Source organism: Emys orbicularis, chromosome 19, assembly GCF_028017835.1.
Source record: "Emys orbicularis isolate rEmyOrb1 chromosome 19, rEmyOrb1.hap1, whole genome shotgun sequence".
NCBI lineage: Eukaryota > Metazoa > Chordata > Testudines > Emydidae > Emys > Emys orbicularis.
In genome coordinates this window covers 5,833,765-5,857,354 of record NC_088701.1, presented here as the reverse complement: position 1 = coordinate 5,857,354, position 23,590 = coordinate 5,833,765, and the positions used below count along the sequence as shown (strand labels likewise).

Genomic DNA, 23,590 nt, shown 5'->3' with positions numbered 1-23,590 from the left:
ATGGAGCCACGCTCCAGGGGTCAAGAGGTGAGTCGGGCAGGACGGGGGAGGGGGTGCCTTGCCCCATGGTTGGGGGTGAGAGGGGCAGGATGGGGAAGGTGGACCTGCACTCTGGGGTTGGGGGTGAGTGGGAAGGACAGGGCAGGGGAACCCACGCTCCGGGGATTGGGGGGTGAGTGGGGCAGGATGAGGGAGGGGGACCCATGCTCTGGGGGTCGGGGGCTGAGTGGGGTAGGGCCTAGGAGGGGGAGCTGCGCTCTGGGGTTGGGGGTGAGTGGGGCAGGATGGGGGAGGGGGAGCCACGCTCTGGGGGTCGGGGCCTGAGTGGGGCAGGATGGGGGAGGGGGAGCCGCGGTCGGCGGTTGGGGGTGAGTGGGAAGGACAGGGCAGGGGAACTCGTGCTCTGGGGGTCGGGGGCTGAGTGGGGTAGGGCGGGGGAGGGGGAGCTGCATTCTGGGGTTGGGGGTGAGTGGGGCAGGCTGGGGGAGGGGAAGCTGCAGTCGGGAGGTGAGTGGGACAGGATGATGGAGGGGAAGTTGCGGTCAGGGAGTGAATGGGGCAGGACGGGGGAGCCGCCAGTACCCCGCTCCCCCGTTCCCATATGCGTCTCCAGGTTTCAGCAGCTTCTGCTTGTCCTGCCCCCGGTGGCAGTGGCTGCTTATTGCAATTAACTGGACTGTCAGTGGCTAGTGAGCACGGCTGGCCGGACACTGCCAGGTTCCCTTTTCGACCGGACTTTCCGGTTGAAAACCAGACACCTGGCAACCCTTACTCAGACTGAGGCTCTTTAATGTGTCTCCTGCTGCTCTTTGCAGGACGTGATATAAAACACAGTGTGATCGAATTGTGCCCTTCTGCCAGCTGGAGTCGGCAGCCACTAGGGCCGGGTTTAATATCCACAGCCTACACCCAGTAATCTGGGAAAATCAATCTCCACGGGCGCCTGTAAGAGGCAACACTTCCCCTTTCACAAGCACTGAGTCTGTGCATGGCAGAGAAAACATTTAATAAAAATGGGGAAGGAACCCGGCATTAATTGGGGGAAACCCACAACCGTGATTCGAACACATCTGACCATGAGCAAAACTCCCACCCCAGAGGACATTGGGCCGTGTCCTTTGCCTCCGTTTTTCACTGTGGTGTGAAAGTCCAACAAACAAATGTCCCTTTAACACGCATTCCCCTCTCCGTCTGCCACACCCCACTCACAGCTGCTGTCCTTGGTCCGTGGAGACCCAGAGCCCAGCGGTGCCTTCACGTGAGTTCACACTGGGGGGGACACATCGAGCAACGCCTTCACTGCCTGCTGCTGCTGCTGTGTGTCGTTCACTCCGCTGCTGCTGTTCGTGTCACCGGTCACCGCACCGCGCCATCCTCTGTCCGTCGCCTCTGGCCCTGTGCCGTCCCCTTCTGCTGCCTCCTGCCTCTCTACTGTGACCTCAGCGGGGGAACCTCACCGCTAGTGCAGGCCGAGCCGCCTCTTCCACAGAAATGCTGTCCCGCAACAGATCTAAGCAGCCCTTGGATCTAATGGAGTCTAGGTACCTCTATCTTTAAACTGGCCTGGCCTGGCCTGGCCCTTCTCCCTCACCACTGGGCTCTGGCATCCGAACCCCCGGCTTAGTGAGCTCAGTTCAGCTGAGGGAGACCCCGTCAGTCAGGGCCGGCTAAGCACAGTTCTGCTGCCCGTTCCTCCCACAATCAGGATAAAAACATTTCAGTCCCCTGAGTTCTAAAGTGATTTGTAACCCAGCACCAGCCAAAACGGATCATGTGGGCAACGCAACTCTGTCTGCTGGATACCCAGGCCGAGCAGGTGTATCTATGTAAAGACCGTCTGGCCCTGAAACCTTCCCCCGCCCCCCGCAGCTCATCACTAGCTGCTTCAGACCTTGCTTCCATAATTATTAACCAATCTAAGTTATTAACTTACCAGGATGCTTTTACTATGTAATTAACCAATTGTAGTTGATAAAACAGTGATACTTGGTCAGTCACTGTGCTGTGAGAATACATATATGTATAAAACGGACATACTGTTTAAATATGATCACAGAGTCCTATAGTAAATGAAACAATGAATTCACCTACTGTGGCTCTCTTGGGTAATGCTGATTGCTAATTTGGCTTCTGAACCCCTGAGGTCTGAGTATCGCTGCTTCAGGTCCAGGGTTTGATCCTGACAACCCACCCGGTTATGTTATCTTTAAAACTAGCCTGGGGAGAACAGAGCTGCTCTGGGATGATGAACCAGATGGGACCTAGCAGGGCTCTTCCCTCTTTGAAGGCGTGACTCACTCAGGGTCACCACCGCCCCGCGCAGGAGGCAGGGTGATGGGTGGTGCTCTGACATTGTCCACGCAGGCTGCACCACGGGAGTACCTGAGTCACTGCGTGTATAAGACACCGCCTTATGGGGCAGGAAGCCCAGTGGGAGCTAACAGCAGAGCACACGGGGCACCCACCCAGCCCGCTACCCTTGGCCCCAAAGGGGAAGACGCCTGCACGACTGAGAGATCTGAGGGGACCCAGAGCAGATGCCCAACCCACCTGGAGAACCTCAGCAGGACCAGGAGGACCCAGGAACATGGGCTGAGGTCTGTCCCCTCTCCGTGGTGAGACAAACCAGCTCCTTTGCTGGCTGATGAGGAACCTGCTGCTCTGTGTATTGCTTGTTTCCTGTGCATGGCAATCAGTTTCCTTCCCTTTTTGCTCCTTTGTGGTCTTGGAAGAAAGTTCAAAAAGCAGTTTAGTTTTTCCTCTTTTCAAAAACAGATCAGAAATGGGGGGTCTCACCTAGCCTGCCATCCCTGGAAGCCCCGGAGGTGACTGGGGAGCTGGCAGGACTGACAGGGTCACACTGTGTGCAGGGGAAAATTCACTGCCTGGCAGGTGACGTGATTATTTTCCTCCAAAGGTTTGGAAACTACTTGACCCAACGTCTGCTCCCAGTTACACCAGTGTGAATCCTGGGTCGCACTGTTGCCTTCAGTCTAGATTTACACTGGTGTAACTGGGAGCAGAGTTTGGCCCTTTGGCTTCATCCTTTTCATGTTTGCGGATGCCCATTTAACTCAAATGCCTGAGACGCAGCGGGGAGAAAAGCTCTTTTAGCTAAAGATGCTACACACAGATCCCTGCCCCTTTAATTATTGTCAGGCTTGATTGAAATTGTGTCCCATTCAGTGCTGGGGGTGGGGGTGGGGTAAGATCTAGGGTGTGGTCAGGACAGGGTTATCAGAGCCATTTCCCCCCTTTCCAGATCGCCACTCTTACGAACCGGCAGCTGGTGATCCCCACCCTGATCATCATGGCCATCAAACTGCTCCTGATGACCCTGGTCCTCCTCTATCGTGAGTATCCACCATGACCTGGGCCCCCTACCCCCAGCAGATGAGGTCTGGTGAGGGCTAGGCACCTTCTGAGACAGCATGGACTAGTAGAGAAAGTACAGGACTAAGCCTTAGGAGACCAGTGTTCTATTCCAGCTATGTGACCTTGGGCAAGTCATAGCAATGCCCGTGCCTCAGTTTCCCCATCTATAAAATGGGGCTCATGAGCCTGACCCCCTTCGCAAAGTGCTTTGTGTGCTCTACTGATGAGAAGGGGGGAGGCATTATTATTATTAGGGTTTGAGATTCCCCCCTCCCCAAATCCTGCTCATCCCTGCACGGAGAAGGTGAGAGCCCCAATGGGCCGGGGGAGCCCCTCGCTGGGATTCCCGCCCCACCCAACTACAGAGATGACAGACCGGACTGAGAAGCTGTCAACCCACCCACTGGGAGAGGCATGTGATGTCCCTGAGGCTCACACTGGGGCTCTGCTCAGTTTCTTAGATGGTCCCATCTTCAGACATGGTCGGGGACCCCAGCCCCACAACTGAGAGGGGCCCGGCCGGTAAGATCAGGGCTGGGGGGAGGGGTAAACGGGAGGTGCTCTCTGGGCTCCTGTTGAATGTTCTTAGTCTTCCTTTCCTTCACGGCCCAGCCTGTGTACTGGGAACAGGGACGGCACCGCATGGGGCGTAGGGAGGGGGATGAGCAGCCAGCGGGAATGGGGGTTGGGAGTGCTGCAGTGTCTCCTTCCAATTTAGGGGTGTAGGGATCAGGGTGGATCAGCCTGCAGATGAGGTGGGGGAGAAAGATGCTGGAAAGTCTTGCTCTGGTTTAGGGGTGCAGGGAGGTGGGGATCAGCGGGGAGGGATAGCTCAGTGGTTTGAGCATTGGCCTGCTAAACCCAGGGTTGTGAGTTCAATCCTTGAGGGGGCCATTTAGGGAACTGGGGTAAAAATCTGTCTGGGGATTGGTCCTGCTTTGAGCAGGAGTTGGACTAGATGACCTCCTGAGGTCCCTTCCAACCCTGATATTCTATGATTCTATGATCAGGCACTAGGTAAGGTTCAGGTGTTGCAGCATCACCCTCTGGTTTAGGGGTGCAGGGAGGTGGGGTGATCAGCACCCTGCGGGGGTGGGGGGTGTATTCTATCTGAGACACACAGGCCGTGCTCAGTTTCCCAGGCTGCCCCTTCTTCCACCAAGCCAGGAGACCCTGGCCCCACAACCCAGGGGAGCAGAGCGGGGAGAATCCAAATGCAGTGTCACATTCTAGCTGGGGTGGGGGGGCCCCCCTTGTGTGGGGCTGTGGAATCTCCCATTAGTGCAGGGGGTGGGGGCTGGGAGCTGGGAATGGGGCCCTGCCACTCGCCCACTCGCCCTGTGAGAGCAGAGCCCATAAGGATGGATGGAGGGGCTGCCTGTGCCCCATGTCTCTGCCTGTAGCTTCTGCTTTCACCTGTGGCTTAGGTTTCCTGTGGAGCACCCACACCTGCTGTGGTTTGGCCTGTGCTCTGTGTGTGCAGGGGGAAGGACTGGCCCCTCAGCAGTGCATGTGGGGGGAGGGATCGGTTGCTGGTCGGCACGTGGGGAGGGTGGGATCAGGCCCTTGTCGGCACGTTGGGCGGGGGGAATTGGCCCGTCATTGCCATGTGGTGGGGAGGGATTAGGGTTACCATATTGCAGTCCTGGAAAAAGAGGACACTCCAAGGGGCCCCGCCCCCACCCCAACTCTGCCCCTTCCCCAAAGTCTCCGCCCCCTCCCCTGAACGCTCCGCCCCCTACTCTTCCCCCTCCCCTGCTTCCCACGAATCAAATGTTCGGAGAACGGAGTGGTCTCTAGTAGTCAAAGACCCTTCTTCCCTGTCCCCTCCAGTCTATGTCTATCCTATTGCTGTCTAACCCACCCCAGCTCCTCATCTGATTTCAACTGCCCCCCACTACCGCTCTGGATTCCTTGTCCCAGTTTCCTGGTCCTGTCTCACTCTCCTCTCTCCCCGCCCCCATCCCTCAGATGGGATGTTCATTCCAGATTGGCAAAATTATAAGGTTTCCCAACATTTCAACACTTCCCATTCTAAATTTTCGGTTGCTTAAATATAGGCTAGTTCTGCCTACAACAAAGCATATTCAGAACTTCTGATTAAAGGGATTATAAGTGTAGCAACCTCCATCATAACTAGTCACCAAAGATTGAACCCGAGTCATCCAGACTTAAAAGCATGAGCTTCTACTACTTGAGATCAAGATATAACGCCCTTAGCTGGTAGCTATACAGTTATCCTCTAAAAATCCACCAGAGGAGGGCACAAAACACATGTTGGACAGTGAATTACAAAAGTGCCAAATATTATTATTAGACCTGCAATACTTTTCACAATGCACATCAGCGGGGGATAAACTGGGAGTTTAAGAATATTTGGGAAACAATTTTAGAATAACATTCAGTGCTGTAGTGTAAAAGAAAAAAAAACCTGTTAAAACTCATAACTTAGCAGCATTCAGTGTTTGAAAAAAACCAACTTCTAGGAGGGATACAAGTGAAGAATGTTGAAACAGGAAGATGTTCTGCTTAGTTACCACTTGGGCAAGGCGGCGTGCTATGTAATACCTGCAAGATTTCACTGTAATGTTTTACAATATAGAGCAGCGCAATGCTGATTCCATTGATATTGTTGAGCAATTCATGCTGATTTTATTTCAGCCCACATCTTAATAGTTTGGAATACAAGATCACAATTTTCAGCTCAGTTGGTCTGAATATGCAGAGCTTTAAAATTGCTATGCTCTAAACTGTATATTAACTACAATTTTATAAACCTGCATGTCCGAGAACTGTGTGCCACTACTACTAGACAGTGGCACAAGGCAATTCAGTGTGAATCACAGCAATGTAGGACTGGAAGGGACAATAACAGGTCATCTAGTCAAACCCCTGCACTGAGGCAGGACTGAGTAATAACATTAGACCATCCTTGACAGGTGTTTGTCTAACCTCTTAAAAAACTCCAACGACTGCTATTCCATAACCTCTCTAGGTAATTTGTCCAGTGCTTAACTACCTTTACAGTTAGGAAGTTTTTCCTAAAGTCTAACCTAAATCTCCCTTGCTACAATTTAAGCCCATTGCTTCTTTTTCATGCATGTCCTGAGTGGGACGGGGGTGGGTCCAGGCAGTGGGATTGGGGGGAGGGAGGTCGAGGGAGTCGGTGGGTGTGTGGGGATGGACCGGGGGAAGCAGGGTGGAGGAACTGAGGGGGACAGGACTGGAACTGGGGGGGGGCTGAGGGGGATGGGACAGGACTGGGATGGGGGGAGTAGGGTAGGGGCTGAGGGGAGCATGAATGGGACAGGGTAGAGAGAGCTGTGTAGAGTGGGGCGGGGCGGGGGGAGACAATGGGGCTGGGCTGGGGAGGGTTGGGGAGAGGGACAGGGTCTGGAGGGGATGAGACAGAGAGGAGCAGTACTGGAATGGTGGGAAGTTGAGTGGGTGGGACAGCAGGGGGAGCGATGGGGGTGGGATGACGGGGGAGGCTGAAGAAGAGATTTGGGGTAGGGCAAGGCTGAGGGCAGTGGGTTCGGGGTGGGAGGTACAGGGGGAACTGCGGGGGAGGCTGAGGGAACAGGGTCAGGGTGGGGGCTGGGGGCAGTGGGTCGGGTGAGATGATGGGGGAGGGACTGTGGGGGAGGCAGAGGGAACAGGGTCAGGGGGGCTGAGCGCAGTGGATTGAGGGTGGGGGCACAGGGGGGACTACGGGGGAGGCTGAGGGAACAGGGTCAGGGTGGGGGCTGAGGGCAGTGGGGCTGAGGGGAGCCCCCCCAGAGGGACCTGCCAGGGGGCCAGGTGAGCCCAGCAATGCTTACCTGGAGCGGCTCCCAGGAAGCATCCAGCAGGCAGGTCCCTCCCAGTCCTTCTGGCTCCTTCCTACGGTTGGGTCGGGTCGAGGGGAGGGGGGCAGGGGCGGGGGGGGGGGTGTCTCTCTGCCCAAGTCTACAAGCCCTGCCCCGCTGCAGCATGCAGGGGAGCGAGACCGCCTCGCTGCCTCTCTGTGTGCCGGGGCAGGGGCAGGGCTGTGCTCTGCAGGCTCCTGCCAGCCGGGCGGCGGGCCCCGTGGGCTGACACCGCCACGCCGGGAGCTCTCAGCTGCGCGCTGCCCCAGGGCCCAGGGAGGAAAGGTGAGTGGCGCCGGCAGCGCCGGCTTGCCGCAGTTCCCCCAGCGCGGCTGCCCTGTCAGTGCTTTTGGGCTTTTAAATAGCCGTCCGGGGTGAAATCCCAGACATTTTTAGCTTTTTACAAATTCCCCCCAGATGGCTATTTAAAGACCCAAAAGCCGGACATGTCCGGGGAAACCCGGACATATGGTAACCCTAGGAGGGATGAGCCCTTCGTCGGCACCTGGTGGGGCAGGGATCGGCCCCCTGTCGGCACGTGAGATGAGGTAGATTGGCTCCTCATCGGCGCGTGTGAGGGAGGGATCGGCCCCGCTTCAGCACATGGGGTAGGGCCATCGGCCCCTCATGGCACGTGGGGCGGAGGGATCAGCCCCTCGTCGGCGTGTGAGAGAGGGGATTGGCCCCTCGTCAGCGAGTAACGGGGGAGGGGCTCACAGCTGTGTTGTCTCCTGCAGGCGCTCCCCGGTGCCAGTCGGGCTGGGACCAGAACCAAGGGAGGTGCTACCTTTTCTCCCGGACTAACCAGTCCTGGGAGGCAGCGAGAAAATCCTGCTTAGCCCAGAATGCTGATCTGGTGGTGATCAACGACTCAAGGGAGCAGGTACGAGCCCTCAGCCCAACCCATCCCTGGGGTGTAATGACCCCTGGGCAGAGGGCCGGCATGAGGCTTCGGCGCTGTTTGGACCTGACGGGAAGAAAGAAAGGGTGGGAGTTCCCGGTGAAGGGCTGGAGCAGGACTCCAGCAGTGATAAGGCCTAGCCCTGGCTCCCACACAGGGCTGAATTTTGCCTGGGTGGGGCAGGAGGGGCTTGGGGAAGCAGCACAGAGAAGGGACGACGTGGAGCAAACAGTGGGGAGGTTTGAGGGCTCAGAAAGCAGAGCTGCTTGGCCGATAAGAGAGGTGGTTACCCGGCAGGGTTGTCAGACTCCCTGGGGTGCTGGGAACACAAAACTATCTTGCCCGAGGAAGATTCCCACCAGATTGCAGAGCCCAGGGGTGTTCGCTGGGAGAGAAGAGCCAGGACTCTACTGTAGTGCCACAGGTGAGGACTTTAATTTTTCCAGGTGGGTGCTCCACCCCCCCTCGGCCCTGCCTCCACTCCACCCCTTCCCCCGCCTATTCTCGCCCCCGCCCCTTCCCCCAAGACCCCGCCCTTGTCCCACCTCATCCCACCCCTGCTCCGCCCCCTCCCCCAAGTACCTCCTACCGGCTGCGCAACAGCTGATCGGTGGCGGGGTGGCCAAACAAATGATGGATGGGTGGCTGGTCGATGCTGAGCACCCACTGGTTTTTCCCCCCCATGGATGCTTCAGCCCCAGGGCACCCACAGAGTCGGCACCTATAGTAGTGAATGTATTTTTTTGGTCAGTGCTTTCCAGCGCCAGGAATGGGCCAGCACCCTGGCTGGTGCACTGCAGCCCTCATTGGCGCGATCCCGGTTGACATCAGCTGGGGATCCAGCCCAAAGATCCTGCAACAGGAACTTGGGTGACAATTCTGTTGAGGCCTGAACCAGACCAGGCCCTGGCTGGCTCTGCTGGGCATATGGGAGGGAAAAGCAGGAACGACTTAGGTTAGACCCTGCAGCCAGCAGCCCTGGCTCTGATACCCACAGGGATGAGGAAGCCCGTCTGGGGGCAGGTTTTTTACAGTCACTTTCAAAGTGGAACAGCCCTTATGAAAGAGGAACTCGGACGGTGCATTCGTAACGCTCACCCTTATCTCCTGCTGGATCCTGTCATAATAACTGGCCTGACAATTTACCCTCGCTGTGAGCGCAGAGCTGTAAAAGTTTGAGCGTTCCTGAGATGGCACAATGACCGAGAGTAACCAGGGTTGATGGGAAAAGGTCCCAAACGGGAGTTAGTCCAAATGAAAGAGCCTCCTGCTGTAACTCAAGGACTGGGTTCAGATCACGCCTGGCAAACAAGAAACGCGTGGAACCAGAAAGGAGTGAATCCAGTGTTGGAGATTAAACCTACTTGGTGGCCAAAGGAACGAGGGGATGGGCTGTTCCACCCATCGCTCCCTTTTGGGGCCCTGAAAGAGACATTGGGGAGAAAAATAGACTCTGGAACGAGCTTCACCATCATGGCTCTGCCCTCCCCCGCATCTTCTGGGACCCTAGACCTTTGTCATCCTGAGCCTGAGACATCCTGACCAGACGGGGCCAGAGAGAGGGACCCAGATGATGTCACCTCTACCGGCTCCAGCTAATCCCAACCACCACCTGGGATGAAACAGGTCGGACTGTAACAACAACAGCCGCTCCAGCCTGTCTCAGCAGCAGGATGGTTGTTACCAGCTCTGATACCATCTAAGAGACAGTGCTGGGTTTCACTCAATCGTAGAACTGGAAGGAACCTTGAGAGGTCATCTAGTCCAGTCCCCTGCACTCAAGGCAGGACTAAGCGTTATCTAGACCATCCCTGACAGGTGTTTGTCCAACCTGCTCTTAAAAATCCCCAATGATGGAGATTCCACAACCTCCCTAGGCAATTTATTCCAGTGCTTAACCACCCTGACAGTTAGGAAGTTTTTCCTAATGCCCAACTTAAACCGCCCTTGCTGCAATTTAAGCCATTGATTCTTGTCCTATCCTCAGAGGTTAAGAACAATAATTTTGCTCCCTCCTCCTTGTAACAATTTTTTTTGTACTTGAAAACTGTTATGTCCCCTCTCAGTCTTCTCTTCTCCAGACTAAACAAACCCAATTTTTTCAGGTTTCAGAGTGGTAGCCATGTTAGTCTGTCTCTCACCGTGGGCCCCCTCAGGGAGTCCATTCGCTCTGGACCCCTGGGGCCTCCACTCCCAGAGGGAATAATGCAACCCTGTTCTCTAGACCGGAGCCACTCTCAGCCAGCGTAAAACAGGAGGTTTTTTTGAGCGTCTGAACACAGCATAGGAAACTCTCAGGGCCCTTGGGCCTGGCCTCCCTCAGCACAGCACATCCAAGTCTCCCCTGCATCCAGGTGGGCTCTGCCTGCTCTCCCTCTCCAGCCCAGAGCCCCCCTGCTGGGCATCTGATATCACCTCTCCCAAGCCTCCGCCTCTATCCATTGTCTTCTCTCCAGGTAAACAGGGTCGCCTGGGCCTCCTCTCATCTCCTGTCCTCTGGCCCCCTCTGGCTGGAACCGGCTGGTCAGGTCACCGTGGTCCTCTCTTCACAGCCCACTGTCTTCGCACTGGCCAGAACCGGCTGTGATTCCTAAGCTGGGTCTCCCGGTGACCACAACCCCAGGTCACCAGTCGCTGGGGTATCCATTCTCCGGTCCTCTGTAACAACAAACTCCCTCTCCCATCACCTCATTAAACCAGTAACACCCAGGGAAACTGAGTCCCACCCCCTCTGCCTGCAAATCATTGGAAAAAAACAAGGAAAAACCAAGAACCCCCCCCCCACTTCGTCACACCTGCCCCCTGTGTTCCACCCACGTTTTGCGCCAACGCCCCACCCCCACCTGGCCTCTCACTGAGGCCCTGCCTGCCACTCACTCCTCTCCGCTCCCTCCCAACTGTGCGAGCGGTGGGCGGGGCCTTGGAGGGGAAGAGGCTGAACAGGGGCGGGGCCTTGTGGCAAAGCGTGGGTGGAGCAGGGGGCGGGGCCACAGTCCAGGTGCCAGGGCTCACAAATGATTAATTTGGCCCTGCTAAGAGTCCGTCACACAAGGGGAGAGGATTCCTTCTAAAAAAATCTGCATCTCAAAGGGGACGGGACCAAGGGAGGCTGTCGGACTGAAAGCCTGGCTTAGTGCTTTACTGTTTAAAGGCTTTCCCTTGTTTTTCCGTCTTCCCTTTGTCTTTGATCAAAGGTTAAAAGGGTTTTTAAGGGAACTAAGCAGGCCGGGTTAGCGCTGTTTAATGTCGGCCAACGGCTGGGTTCTGGTAACACCTTAGGCCCGTATATTCCAGCTAAATTAATACACCAGGCCCTCCTGGACTCCCTGTGCATTACCTTCCCCTGCTGAGATGTGCCCAAGTTTGACTGCAGGGTTGGGATCTGTTTGGTGTGGTGTGTGGGTGATCTATGCCACAGCCCCCACTGCAGGACCCAATACCCTCCCCCCACCTTCCAACACCATCCATCCCCAAGGCTCGGGGCCTCCTCTCCCCACCCCAGGCTGAGACCATCGCCAACCCCTGCTCCTCCGCTGATGTCTCTCCATCTCCCCCACCCTCCACTGGAAGGAGAGGAGAATCGGGTTCCTTGCCTCCTCCTCTGACGTATGCAGCACCGAGCGCACTCGCTGATGGGCCGAGTGCCCAGGCCATCCCTTGGGGTTAGTTCCCACCACGGGAGACGACTCAGGATCTGGCTCCAGTTCTAACCACCCAATTCTCTGTGTGTCATCCTCTCTAGAATTACTTGGCTATTAAAGCTGGTTCCATTCGTCACTGGATCGGCTTCACCGACCAAGGGACTGAAGGCGTCTGGCGCTGGGTGGACAACACTCCTGCAGTATTTACGTAAGCACGGGGCAATCCTCTGCTCTCCCCTTCCTGCCCCTGGCCTTCCCCTGCAGGCACTTTATACCTCAGTAGCTCCAAGGCTGATGCCAGGGATGGATCCACTTGGGTTTGATTTAATGCCCTGAGGACTGAACGACTCGAGGCTTTATTGGTCCCCCGCAGGTCACTGGTTCAAATCTGGCCCAGGTCTGTAGTGACAAAATGGCATTGCTGCTGGGTGACCTCTGTATGAAACGAGCTTGCCGGGTCTCAGCCCAGTTCCCAGTGGGAAAAGCATCCACAGATCGCACTGGGTGCTCGTTGGCCATCACAGCCAATGGACCAAGGATGGAATGGGTCACAGGGACAGAGCGCCCCTCTCAGCTTACAGAGGGGTCTCTCCAAGGCTGGTCTGGTCTGAGACATTGTGGTGAGGGGAAGCTTGTGCTGCCATGGTGTGTGTGGGTAGCAGCCTCTACCCCTGCACCAGGGCCTTCAACAGCGCAGCCCTCCCCCACTTACGCCATTAACTGGTAGTAGGTTGTTATCCTCTAGTGGTCCAATCATGACGCCTGCCCTGTGAGCAGGTAACGCTGTCTCTGGCCCCACATTCATTTGGATACTTCAGAATAAGAGATCTGTCTCCTCTAGGGGGAATGTCACAAACCCTTGAGACTGGGGTGCAAATTGTTCAACCCCGCCACTCCCCATGCAGAGAGTATTCAGCCTGGCATCATGGGCAGCCATATTGGTCCCTCTACTTGCTTTAATCTCCGCTAGCTCTGGATTAAAGTAATGGAATGGGTGTGATGGGTTTGGTCACAGAAACCCCCTTGGGACTGTCACCTGATGTGCTGAGCCCATTTTCTCTAAGGTTGGGCCTCCAGAACCCTGCATTGTTCAGCCAGACATGCCAGTCTGCTCCAACACAGGCCCAGGGTCTGAACCACATGCCACAAAGATGCAGACTTAACTGAAAACATCTTAAGAAGAGCCCCTGTCTCCAGCACCCAGACACCCAGCTCCCAATGGGATCCAAACCCCAGATGAACTCGTTTTACTCTGTATAAAGCTTATACAGGGTAAATTCATAAATTGTCCGCTTTTATAACTCTGATAGAGAGATATGCACAGCTGTTTGCTTCCCCAGGTATGATTAATAAGCAAAAGTGATTTTCTTAAGTATAAAAAGTAGGATTTAAGTGGTTCCAAGTAATAATAGACAGAACAAAATAAGTCACCAAGCAAAATAAAACAAAACACACAAGTCTAAGCCTAAGACATTAAGAAACTGAGTAGAGATAAAATCTCAGCCTCAGAGATGTTCCAATAAAGCTTCTTTCACAGACTGGACTCTTTCCTAGTCTGGGCTAATCCTTTCCCCTGGTACAGTTCTTGTTAGCTCCAGCTCAGGTGCTAACTAGGTGATTTCTCATGACTGGAAACTCCTTTGTTCTGTTCCACTCCCTTATTTAGCTTTGGCACATGGCAGGATTCTTTTGTCTCTCTGGGACCCCAGCCCTCCTTCTAAATGGAAAAGTCCCAGGTTTAAGATGGATTCCAGTACCAGGTGACATGGTCACATGTCCTGTGAGACCCCAAGCCTTCATTCTGCCTGGCCTGACTCACAGGAAGGCTTGCAAGTAAACAGAGCCATTTACAACCAATTGTCCTAATTGATGGGAGCCATCAAGGTTCCAAACCACCATTAATGGCCCACACTTTGCATAACTACAATAGGAGCTCAGAGTTATATTTCATATTTCCAGTTTCAGGTACAAGAATGATACATTTATACAAATAGGATGACCACACTCAGTAGATTATAAGCTTTGTAATGATACCTTACAAGAGACCTTTTGCATGAAGCATATTCCAGTTACATTATATTCACTCATTAGCATATTTTCATTAAATCATATGGAGTGCAACGTCACAATGGGCCTAATACTCCATTGCTTAAGGGCCCTTTAAGCTGCTCTGGCAGCATCAAGGGATTTTGAAGGAGATTTAATCTCCTCCCCAACCCTCGCCAGGATATAAGCAGCATAAAGAGGCTGGAGAAGAGCTGGCACAACAGCCCCTGGAGCAGGGGCGGGGCTGCAGCCCTTCTGGGCTCTGGCTGTTCTAAGCTTCCCAGAACCCCACCAGGGCCTGAGCATAAGTTAAGAACCCTGAGGCTGCTCTAGGTTACACTGAGGGTGGGGCCCAGCTTACTGGGGGTGTATCTCCTCTGGGACGGGGAGTTGGCGGGCTAAGGGCTCATCTCTCTCTTCTCGTTCAGGTACTGGAATGAAGGGGAGCCCAATAACCTGCTCACAAGGAGAAACAGCACTGAGGACTGCGCCCACCTGTTGGACACCGGCCTGTGGAACGACGGACCCTGTAGTTTCTCTTACAGGTGGATCTGTGAAAGGGCCGCCACTGTGTAAACAGCCCTCTCATCCCCCGGCTCTGAACACAGGCTGAAATTCATCCCCTCGCCATGAGGCCTCGGCACGGCTCACGGCCTGCACATCAGCCTGTGGTGCTCTTGTGCTGACCCATTGCCCAGGGCTGAATCTCACACACATCCTTGCTCTGCCTGAGGTATCCTGGCCCCTCTCCCCATTTACTGCTCCCAGTGAAAACACCTTCCCCCCTGCATTTCCCGGTGCCTGGGCCAGGCCCCCTGTGACAGTCCCCTCTACTGTTATCTGGACCGGTGATCTGGTAGGTCACTCCAATCCTTGACTCTGGGAGCCAGCCTTACCCTGCTCTGCTGTAAGAATCCCCATTCCTGGGCTGTTCACGCACAGCCTCCAGCATGTAAGCGGCTTGGATTGTGCAACCAAATGACAGTAGCCAATATCTCCAATCCCAGACACAACCCTAGGAACCTCCCTCTTGCAGTGTCCAGTTATGCCCGCTGGAGGCTGCCAGCTTATATGAGTTCGTCAATTTAACAAAGAAATTGATATGTACCAGGCTTGTTATCCCCAGGGGAGTCTCTGACATGCTTCAAACCAAACACATTGCTTCAGGTAAAATAAACAAACAGATTTATTAGCTACAAAGGTAGATTTTAAGTGATTATAAGTCAAAGCACAACAAGCCGGATTTGGTCAAATTAAACAAAAGCAAAACAGATTCTAAGCTGATCTTAACACTTCCAGTGCCCTTACAAACTTAGATGCTTCTCATCACAGGCTGGCTGGTTGCCCTTCAGCCAGGCTCTCCCCTTTGATCAGCGCTTCAGTCGCTTGGTGGTGATGTCTGTAAATGGAGGTGGAAGAGAGAGGAAGAGCATGGCAACGTCTCTCCCTTGTATCATGTTCTTTCTTCCCTCTTGGCTTTGCCTCCCCCCCCCGCCCCGCCAGAGTCAGATGAACATTACCTCATCACAGTCCCAAACTAACGAAAGGAAGGGGGGTGACTCACTCGAGGGTCCAACAGATCCTTTGTTGTTGCCTAGGCCAGTCTCCTCTGTTCCTGTGAGGCTGGGCTGGGTTGAGCTGAATAAATTTGACCCTGGTGAAAGGTTGGGTTCCTGCTGGAGCGTTCAGCCAGGCTCCAGTCCCTGATGGAGCGTTCAGCCAGGCTCCAGTCCCTAATGACTGTATTGGACCGACTGTAACAAGCTCGGTGCCTCCTGCTGCTGAGAAAGGGGCCCCATTTCAGTGTCACAGCCAGGCCCCAAATCCTGGTGTGTACGGTCTGTACACAGACACGCCAGGCCGAGCTGCACACACCCGCGGCTCTGGCTAGCTTCTGGCAGCTTCAGACACACAGAACATGGTGAGCGCCACTCAAGGCTCCCAAACTAAAGCAGGGGTGGGCAAACTTTTTGGCCCAAGGGTCACATCAGGGAATAGAAATTGTATGGCGGGCCATGAGTGCTCACAAAATTGGGGTTGGGGTGTGGGAGGGGGTGAGGGCTCTGGTTGGGGCTGCAGGCTCTTGGGTGGGGCTGGTGATGAAGAGTTTGGGGTATAGGAGGATGCTGTGGGCTGGGATAGAGGGTTTCAGAGGATCAGGACTGGGGCAAGTGTGCAGGAAGGGGTGCAGGTTCTGGGGTAGAGTTGGGGATGAGAGGTTTGGGTTGCAGGAGGGTGCTCCAGGCTGGGATCGAGGGGTTTGGAGAGCGGGAGGTGGATCAGGGCTGGGGCAGGGGGTTGGGCCGTGGGGAGAGGCTGAGGGGTGCAGGCACCAAGCGGCGCTTACTTCAAGTGACTCCCGGAAACAGTGGCATGCCCCTTCTCCAGCTCCTACACAGAGTGCGGCCAGGCGGCTCTGCATGCTGCCCCATCTGCAGGCACCACCACTGAAGCTCCCATTGGAGCACCGGAGGGGGCCATTGGAGCACGTAGGAGCCGGAGTGGGGCCATGCTGCGGCTTCCGGGAGCCGTGTGGTGCGGCCCACGACCCAGCGCCCCGGCCGGAGCGGGGCCGAGCTGTGTGGTGCAGACTCCAACCCCGCCCCCCGGCAGGAGCTCGCGGGCCAGCTTAAAACGGGCTGGGTTTAAATGGGCAGTAGTTTGCCCACCCCTGATTTAAAGGGATGCGACCCAGTTCCCATACACCACGGGGAGTTTTGTTTCCAGTGTCCAGGGATCTGGCCAAAGCGAAACATGACAGAGATGACATCAGGGCCGAGACCTACAAGATCCTGGATAACGCACAGAAAGGGAACAGTGAGATGCACGCCAGCCTCGGCTCGCTCTTCATGGCAGGGGGACCATTTTCTGTTCTGCGTCTGTACAGTGCCTGGCACAACGGGGCCTGATCGGGGGGGGGGGGGGGGGGGGCTACGGTAATACAGATAATAACTGAATAATTCTCCTCCCTTCACGAACATTGGGGGCCTCCATATTCATTGAAGCCATAGGGAGTGGGCGGGTCTGTAGGGGGCGCTCTTCCCTCGCAGTGAGTGCTGACTGCAATCCCCCAGCGCGATCCTAGGGGGCGCTCTTCCCTCAGAGTTCTATGAAGGATTGTGCTGTAAGAGTCCGTTTAATGTTTCCAGCTGCTGTGACAAAGCTCCGAGCCTGTATTGGTGGGTCCCGCGCTTCCAGGTGGATTCAGTGGCCTCAGAAGCTCACTGAGGCCCTCAACATGACCTCACTTTCCCAGTTTAGCGGCAAAGGTCACCGCTTATTGAGCTACTTTCATCACAGGCCAGGATGGGAGGTGGGAAGGTGGAATACTCACAGTCTCTGTTGCTCCTTAGAGCTCAGTAGGTGCAGTTTGGCCTCCTGCCTGGGCCAAGGTCTACTTCCCCTCTCAAAGGGATCTCTGTAGAGCATGGCGGGAAGGGGGGAACCTGGGCCTGCCCTCTACTCCGGGCTCCAGCCCAGGGACCCTAATGGTAGCAGCTGTTGGTGGCTTTCCCTTCACCACTGACGCTGCTTATTCCCTGGGCCACTTCCCCATAGTTCCCTTTTCCAAGCTTCACCCTTACCTCAGGATTCAGCAATGCTTCCTTTCCTTTCCTCTCCTCTGGCTCCTTTCACCTGGGCTTCTCTGGAGAGAACTGGAAAGGAGAGCTTTTAAGCAGTATGAGTGGGACCTTAATTGGTTCCAGCTGTCTCCCTTAGCCTAACGGCCTTAACTGACCCTTTGCCAGTTAATTGAGGTCAGGTGCCGGCATTAGCCTAATGACCTTAATTGGTTAAATTGGCATCAGGTGTCTTGATTGGCCTGGAGTAGCCTTTGTTTGGCTATCCAGGGAACAGGGACCTGCTCATTCTGAGGCTGAGATACCTGCCTTCCACTACTCTCTTATATCCTTCTGGTCTGAGTCTGTCACATATCCCTCCCCCCTGCTCAACACCAAGGGGTTGGGCAACTTGGGTCGTCATACAGTGCACCCGTGACAGGCCATCTGCGTTGCCATGTCGACTTCCAGCTCTGTGCTGTATGCGGAACTGGAAGGGTTGGAGGGATAAGAACCATCTGGTCACCCTTGCATTTTTTCCTTGTTCCGCTGCATCCATTGCAGAGGGGCATGATCGGTCATGAGAACAAACGGACTCCCTAGCAGGTAGTATCACAGTGTTTCCATGGCCCACTTAACGGCGAGGCATTCCCTCTCGACCACCGCATATTTCTGTTCCCTTGGGAGGAGTTTCCTACTAAGGTAGAGGATTGGGTGTTCTTCTCCGACCATCTGGGATAGTACAGCCCCTAGTCCTACTTCACTGCTTATTAAGCAGTCTCCATCGTATCTACCCATCCATCTCTCTCTTCTCATTAGCTAAGTGTCTAAAAACCTGCTGGCAAGCTCCGAATGGAAATAGTGATTTGTTCCATCGGGAAATGACTCCGAATATCCTCCACATTTGGAAGAAGCATAAATGGGTGAATAATATTCTTCCAGCAGGGCCGGCTCCAGCTTTTTTGCTGCCCCAAGCGGCGAAGCAAAAAAATATTTAAAAAAAAAAAAAAAGATAAAGCCGCGATCGGCGGCACTTCGGCGGCAGCTCTACTGCGCTGCTTCATTCTTCGGTGGCAATTCAGCGGCGGGTCCTTCCCTCCGAGAGGGACTGAGGGACCCGCCGCCGAATTGCCACCGAAGACCTGGACATGCTGCCCCTCTCCATTGGCCGCCCCAAGCACCTGCTTCCTTCGCTGGTGCCTGGAGCCGGCCCTGTCTCCCAGTGGCCTTTCAGCTGAGCCCTTGCTGAAATGCTTTCCTGGGGAAGGGTCTGCTTGAAGGAAGCTCCCACGGTACCTGGCAGCCGCTGAAGACATTCGCTGGGTTTATCCAGGGTGGGGAGCCCCTCCTGCTCATACCTCCCTAGTCACGCGCTGGCTCTGCTGTGTTCTCTCCGACAGGCACTTCCCGGTGCCAGCCTGGCTGGGAGCAGTACTGAGGGAGGTGCTACCTTTTCTCCTCGACTGCCCAGTGCTGGCAGGTGGCCAGAAGGTCCTGTTTGGGCCAGACTGCCGACCTGGTGGGGATCAACGATCAAACAGAGCAGGTACGACCCACCGACCCCCCCCCCCCCCTTGGGTAAAATGCACCCATGCAGAGGGCCGCCATGAGGCCTAGCTTATGCTTCATTTCTAACCACCCAATCCTCTGTGTCATCCCCTCTCTAGAATTACTTGGCCATTAAAGCTGGTTCCTTTCGTCACTGGATCGGCTTCACTGACCAAGAGCCTAAAGGCGTCTGGCACTGGGTGGACAACACTGCCGCGGCATTTACGTAAGCATGGGGCGATCCTCTGCTCTCCCCTTCCTGCCCCCGGCCTTCCCCAGCTGCCCCTGCTTCCACCTCAGTAGCTCCGAGGCTGAGGCCTGGGACAGCACCACTCGGGTTTGATTTCATGTTCTGACGCCTGCCCGACTGGTGGCCCAGTGGTTAGAGCCCTGCTCTGGGACTCAGTAGTGCTGGCTTCCATTCCCAGCTGTGCTGCTGGCCTGCTGGGTGGCCTTGGGCAAGTCACTGCCCCACTCTGTGCCTCAGTTTCCCCTTCAGCAAAATGGCCAAATGATGCTTTGTAAAGTGCTTTTCTCTCCCCTGATGAAAGGTACTATCTACACGCTAGGCGTTATTGAGCCAAAGGAGCAGCTCCATTAACTGGTAGTAGGTTGTTATCCCCTAGTGGCCCAGTAACAAGGCCTGCTCTGCTGTCAGGTGACACTGTCCCCAGCCCTGCGTTCATTTGGATAATTCAAAATAAAAAATCTGTCTGGGGGGGTGCAATTTAATGAACCCTTGAGTTTTGGGGTGCAAATGCCCCAAATCCCCTTTCAGGGAGAGGGCAGCCTGCCTTCCTTGGAGTCCAAGTTGTTCACTCCTATTCCTGAGGCCCCTTCATGCAGCTCCGGTCCCATCAAGGGGCCATAAAGGGAACGTAATCTCCCACAGGCACACTTGCCCAGGCTCAAGGGCATGGAGAAGAGCAGAAAAGCCCCATACGTAGGGGTGGGGCTGGAGCATGGCTGGGCTTTGGCTATTTTTGGCTGCCCACAACGCCGCAGGGGCCTGAGCGTAAGTTAGACCAACCCTGAGGCTGCTCTAGGTTATGCTGAGGGGGGACCCGGTTACCAGGCAGTACATAGATGAGAGCATCTCAGCCGGAACCGGTGGCCCAGTGGCTTGAGGGCTCTTCTCTTCCTTCCCTTTCAGGTTTTGGGCCACAGGGGAGCCCAATAACATGTACAGTTTTCACGTCAGAGGTGAGGACTGCGCCCACCTGCACGAGGGCGGCCGGTGGAACGACGAGCCCTGCCACTTGCACTACAGGTGGATCTGCTAAAAAGCTGCTTCTGTCTAAATGGCCGGAGTCCCGCCCTTGCTCTGAGCACCGGCTGAAATGTACCCGGCCCACGAGGCCTGTGTGACGTTATTGACTTGAACTGTGACCGTATAGATCATTGTTGCAACCGAGGTCCTATAGTGGCTCCAAATCTTGTACAAAGGAGGTCTAGTAAGGTGTCTATGAAAAAGTTGTAATTTGCTGGTTATGATTATGCTGTCTGTACGTGTATCATTTTTGCATTTGAAGTTATGAATATTGGCTATGGACTTGTATCTCAATGTGTTTGATTCTAAGTAGCATCAGTGAAGCATTTGACCAGTTTATTGAGAAGAGACTCTTCAGATTAAATGCCCAATCAAGAAACACTTAACTAACAATGGACCTTGGGAGGCTCCAATCCACATATGAGTTGCCCATGTGACTCCAAACTCCACCTTGCTGCTGTGATTTTCCACAGGAAGAGAAAAGGGGTGTCCTTCCACTTGGTGGAGGATATAAAAGACCCTGGAAACCCCCTCATTTTATCTTCAATCCTGCTTCTTACTGTGACAGTCAGCAGCAACCCCCCACCCCCTTAATAGCTAGCAGCCGTTATGGCAGCCAGCGGGCATTAGGGGGAAGCAGACACCTCAAGTACACAGTAGCCTAAACTTTTCAACTGTCTTCCCTTTCAAGGCCTTGAGGTAGTTAAAGCTGGTCCCAAACTGGTTTTCACTAACCAGAGAGCAGAAGCATGGGTCTGGTAACCACCAATCAAGTGTTAACACGGCAAGGGCCTTTGTCTGAATGTGTATAAAGGATCTGTAAAATGTGTGTAAGACAAAGTTTTTTGTACCAAGGTGCAAAGCTCTCCTTTCTTCTGCAAAATAAAGCAACCTTTCCTTATCCCTGTCTGGCTGTTATTGGTTCTCAGCTAGGCGAACCCGATATTTCGGTAACATTACCTCTGGAGGAACTGTGCTACAAACTGAAGCTCTGAACAAAGGACTGAATAACCCATCCCAGCTGTGGATGTACTGTACTCCAGAGACTTGATTTGAACCTGCAGTTTATTCCATCACTGCTACAAGCCTGAATCGAGAACTTTGCCATTATTGTATGTAATTGATTACTTTGACTAATTTTAACTCTCATCTATATTTCTTTCTTTTTATGAATAAACCTTTAGATTTTAGATTCTAAAGGATTGGCAACAGCGTGATTTGTGGGTAAGATCTGATTTGTATATTGGGTCTGGGGCTTGGTCCTTTGGGATCGAGAGAACCTTTTTTCTTTTACTGGGGTATTGGTTTTCATAACCATTCATCCCCATAAGGAGCGGTGCTGCTGGTGGTACTGGGAAACTGGAGTGTCTAAGAGAATTGCTTATATGACTTCTGGTTAGCCAGTGGGGTAAAACCGAAGTCCTCTCTGTTTGGCTGGTTTGGGGTGCCTTAATAATAAAGGACACCCAGCCTTGGGTGGGACTGCCCTGCTTTAAGCAATCTGTCCTGAATTGATACTCTCCGTAGTGTCCCGCCAAAGGGCATAGTCAGCAAGATCCACAGAACCAGGTCAATTAAGCTTTGGATCAGAACCCCATTGGAATTTTGGGAATGAGAGTTTTGTTGGGTAAAGATCAGCCAAAAAGCATCAGCAGAAACAAGGACAGTGCAAGCCCTGAGACACCGCCTGCAATTTGAACATAATCAAAAACTGGCAGAAATTCAAATGAGAGAGAAGCAAGCCTTGGCCCAGCTGGAAAAAGATGCTTACAGGGGGCGTATTGAACTGCTGACTGCTGAGGAGGAGAAGGTTCACCCAGGGCCGGTGCAAGGATATTTTGCGCCCTAGGCGAAACTTCCACCTTGCGCGCCCCCCCGCCCCCCCCCCCGTAACATCAGTTCATTGAGGGGCAAATCCCAATGAGCCTTTATAGATCCCAGAGGCCAGCCTGCCCAGGGGCCAGCCGTACCGAGGGGCTGCTCCCCCGCTCCCTGCCCCCTGAACTCCCCTGGAGGGTGCACAGCCCCCCCGTGAGCCCTCCCCACTCCACCCTGGTGGCCCCCGCCCCAAGTCCACTCACTGGCTTTGCCGGGCTTGGGCCGCTGCAGCAGCTCGGCAGGGAGGAGCTGCCTTCTGGAGGCTCCTGGGGGCTCCTGCAGCAGATGCATGCTGGCAGAGGCCCCCGTGTGCCCCCCCAGCTCCCTCCTCGCCACGCTCGGGCTCTGCGGCTCCCGGGAGTGTGAGCCGCTGCTGCCCCTCCTGGAGCAGGTTCAGGGCCTCGGCGGCGGCTCACATGCCCGGGAGCCACAGAGCCCGAGCGTGGTGAGGGGGGAGCTGGGGGGCGCACGGGGGCCTCTGCCCGCATGCATCTGCTGCAGCCTGCAGGAGCCCCCCGGGGGGGTGCCAGGCCGCAGCCTTGGCAGGAGGGGCGGGGAGCGTGGCTGCTCCCTGCTAGCGGCGCTGCCGCCTTTGCAGGGCTCCTGCCCCCTTGCGCCGCGCCGGCTCCTCCATGGCTCGGGCTCGCTGCCCCGCAAGCCGATGCTCTGGCTCTCCGGTGCCTCCGTAAGGCGGCTCCTCCCTGCCGAGCCACGGCACCGCTTTTTGGCGCCCCCAGGGCTGTCCTTAGGATTTATGGGGCCCTATGCAGTAATATTAAACTGGTGCCCCTATGCCCGACGGCAGCCTGAGCTTTCAGCCTGGCGGGGGCGGGGGCAGGGGCGGATGGACAAGGCAGAAAGAATAACAAGACGCCCGGCCAGCCTCACGGTGGCAGAGAGTCACAGTTCCCCGCAGAGACCCCTGCACCCTCTCCCTCACACAGAATGGACATGCAGAAGGTGCCTAATTAAACGCACTAAACTTGGGAATAAAAAATGTCAGTCTTGGTTTTTTTTGATATGCCCTGAAGTTTGTCAGTCATTTATTTGCAAAAACTTTGTAGTAAGGGTGAGTCAGCTGTCTTGCTGAATACAACATTAAATATTATGGAATACATGATGCAGCTCTTCTCTGTTTTACATTTTCTTATTCAGTATTTCTAAGCTGATTTTATATTTTAAATGTACTCTTAAGCCTTCATAAAGTAATCATTCCAGATTACTACATATTTAACTCACTGAAACAGACATTATTTTAAATTAATCAGTCACAGAGGTTTAGTGTGTTCATAACAATGTTCATTGCTTTTAGAAAAAGGGAACACTAATTTACTGTGTGATACCTCCATAACAATAGACATGTTTATGAAATTTCACCAACTTTAAAAAATATGTTTCCAAAGATTTTAGGCATAACAAAGGATTTTATAGCTTACTAAGGTACTGATTTTGCTAGAGGGGTCTCTTAAAACTAGTTCATCAAATAGTTTGAAGTAAAGAAAGGGAAACTCGTTTGTCCAGCT

The 23,590-nt window shown here is 54.4% G+C and overlaps 1 protein-coding gene and 1 pseudogene across 1 annotated transcript; both read left to right on the top strand.

Annotated features, from left to right (window-relative positions):
• Positions 1–14,387, top strand: LOC135891956 (hepatic lectin-like). Its single transcript, XM_065419640.1, has 5 exons — positions 1–27; positions 3,263–3,353; positions 7,961–8,106; positions 11,867–11,973; positions 14,240–14,387. Exons 1-5 carry the CDS (start codon positions 1–3, stop codon positions 14,385–14,387), a joined length of 519 nt encoding a protein of 172 aa, XP_065275712.1.
• A 2,108-nt stretch (positions 14,388–16,495) lies between these two features.
• On the top strand, positions 16,496–20,220 carry LOC135891955 (C-type lectin domain family 10 member A-like; annotated as a pseudogene).
• The last annotated feature ends 3,370 nt before the right edge of the window (positions 20,221–23,590 follow it).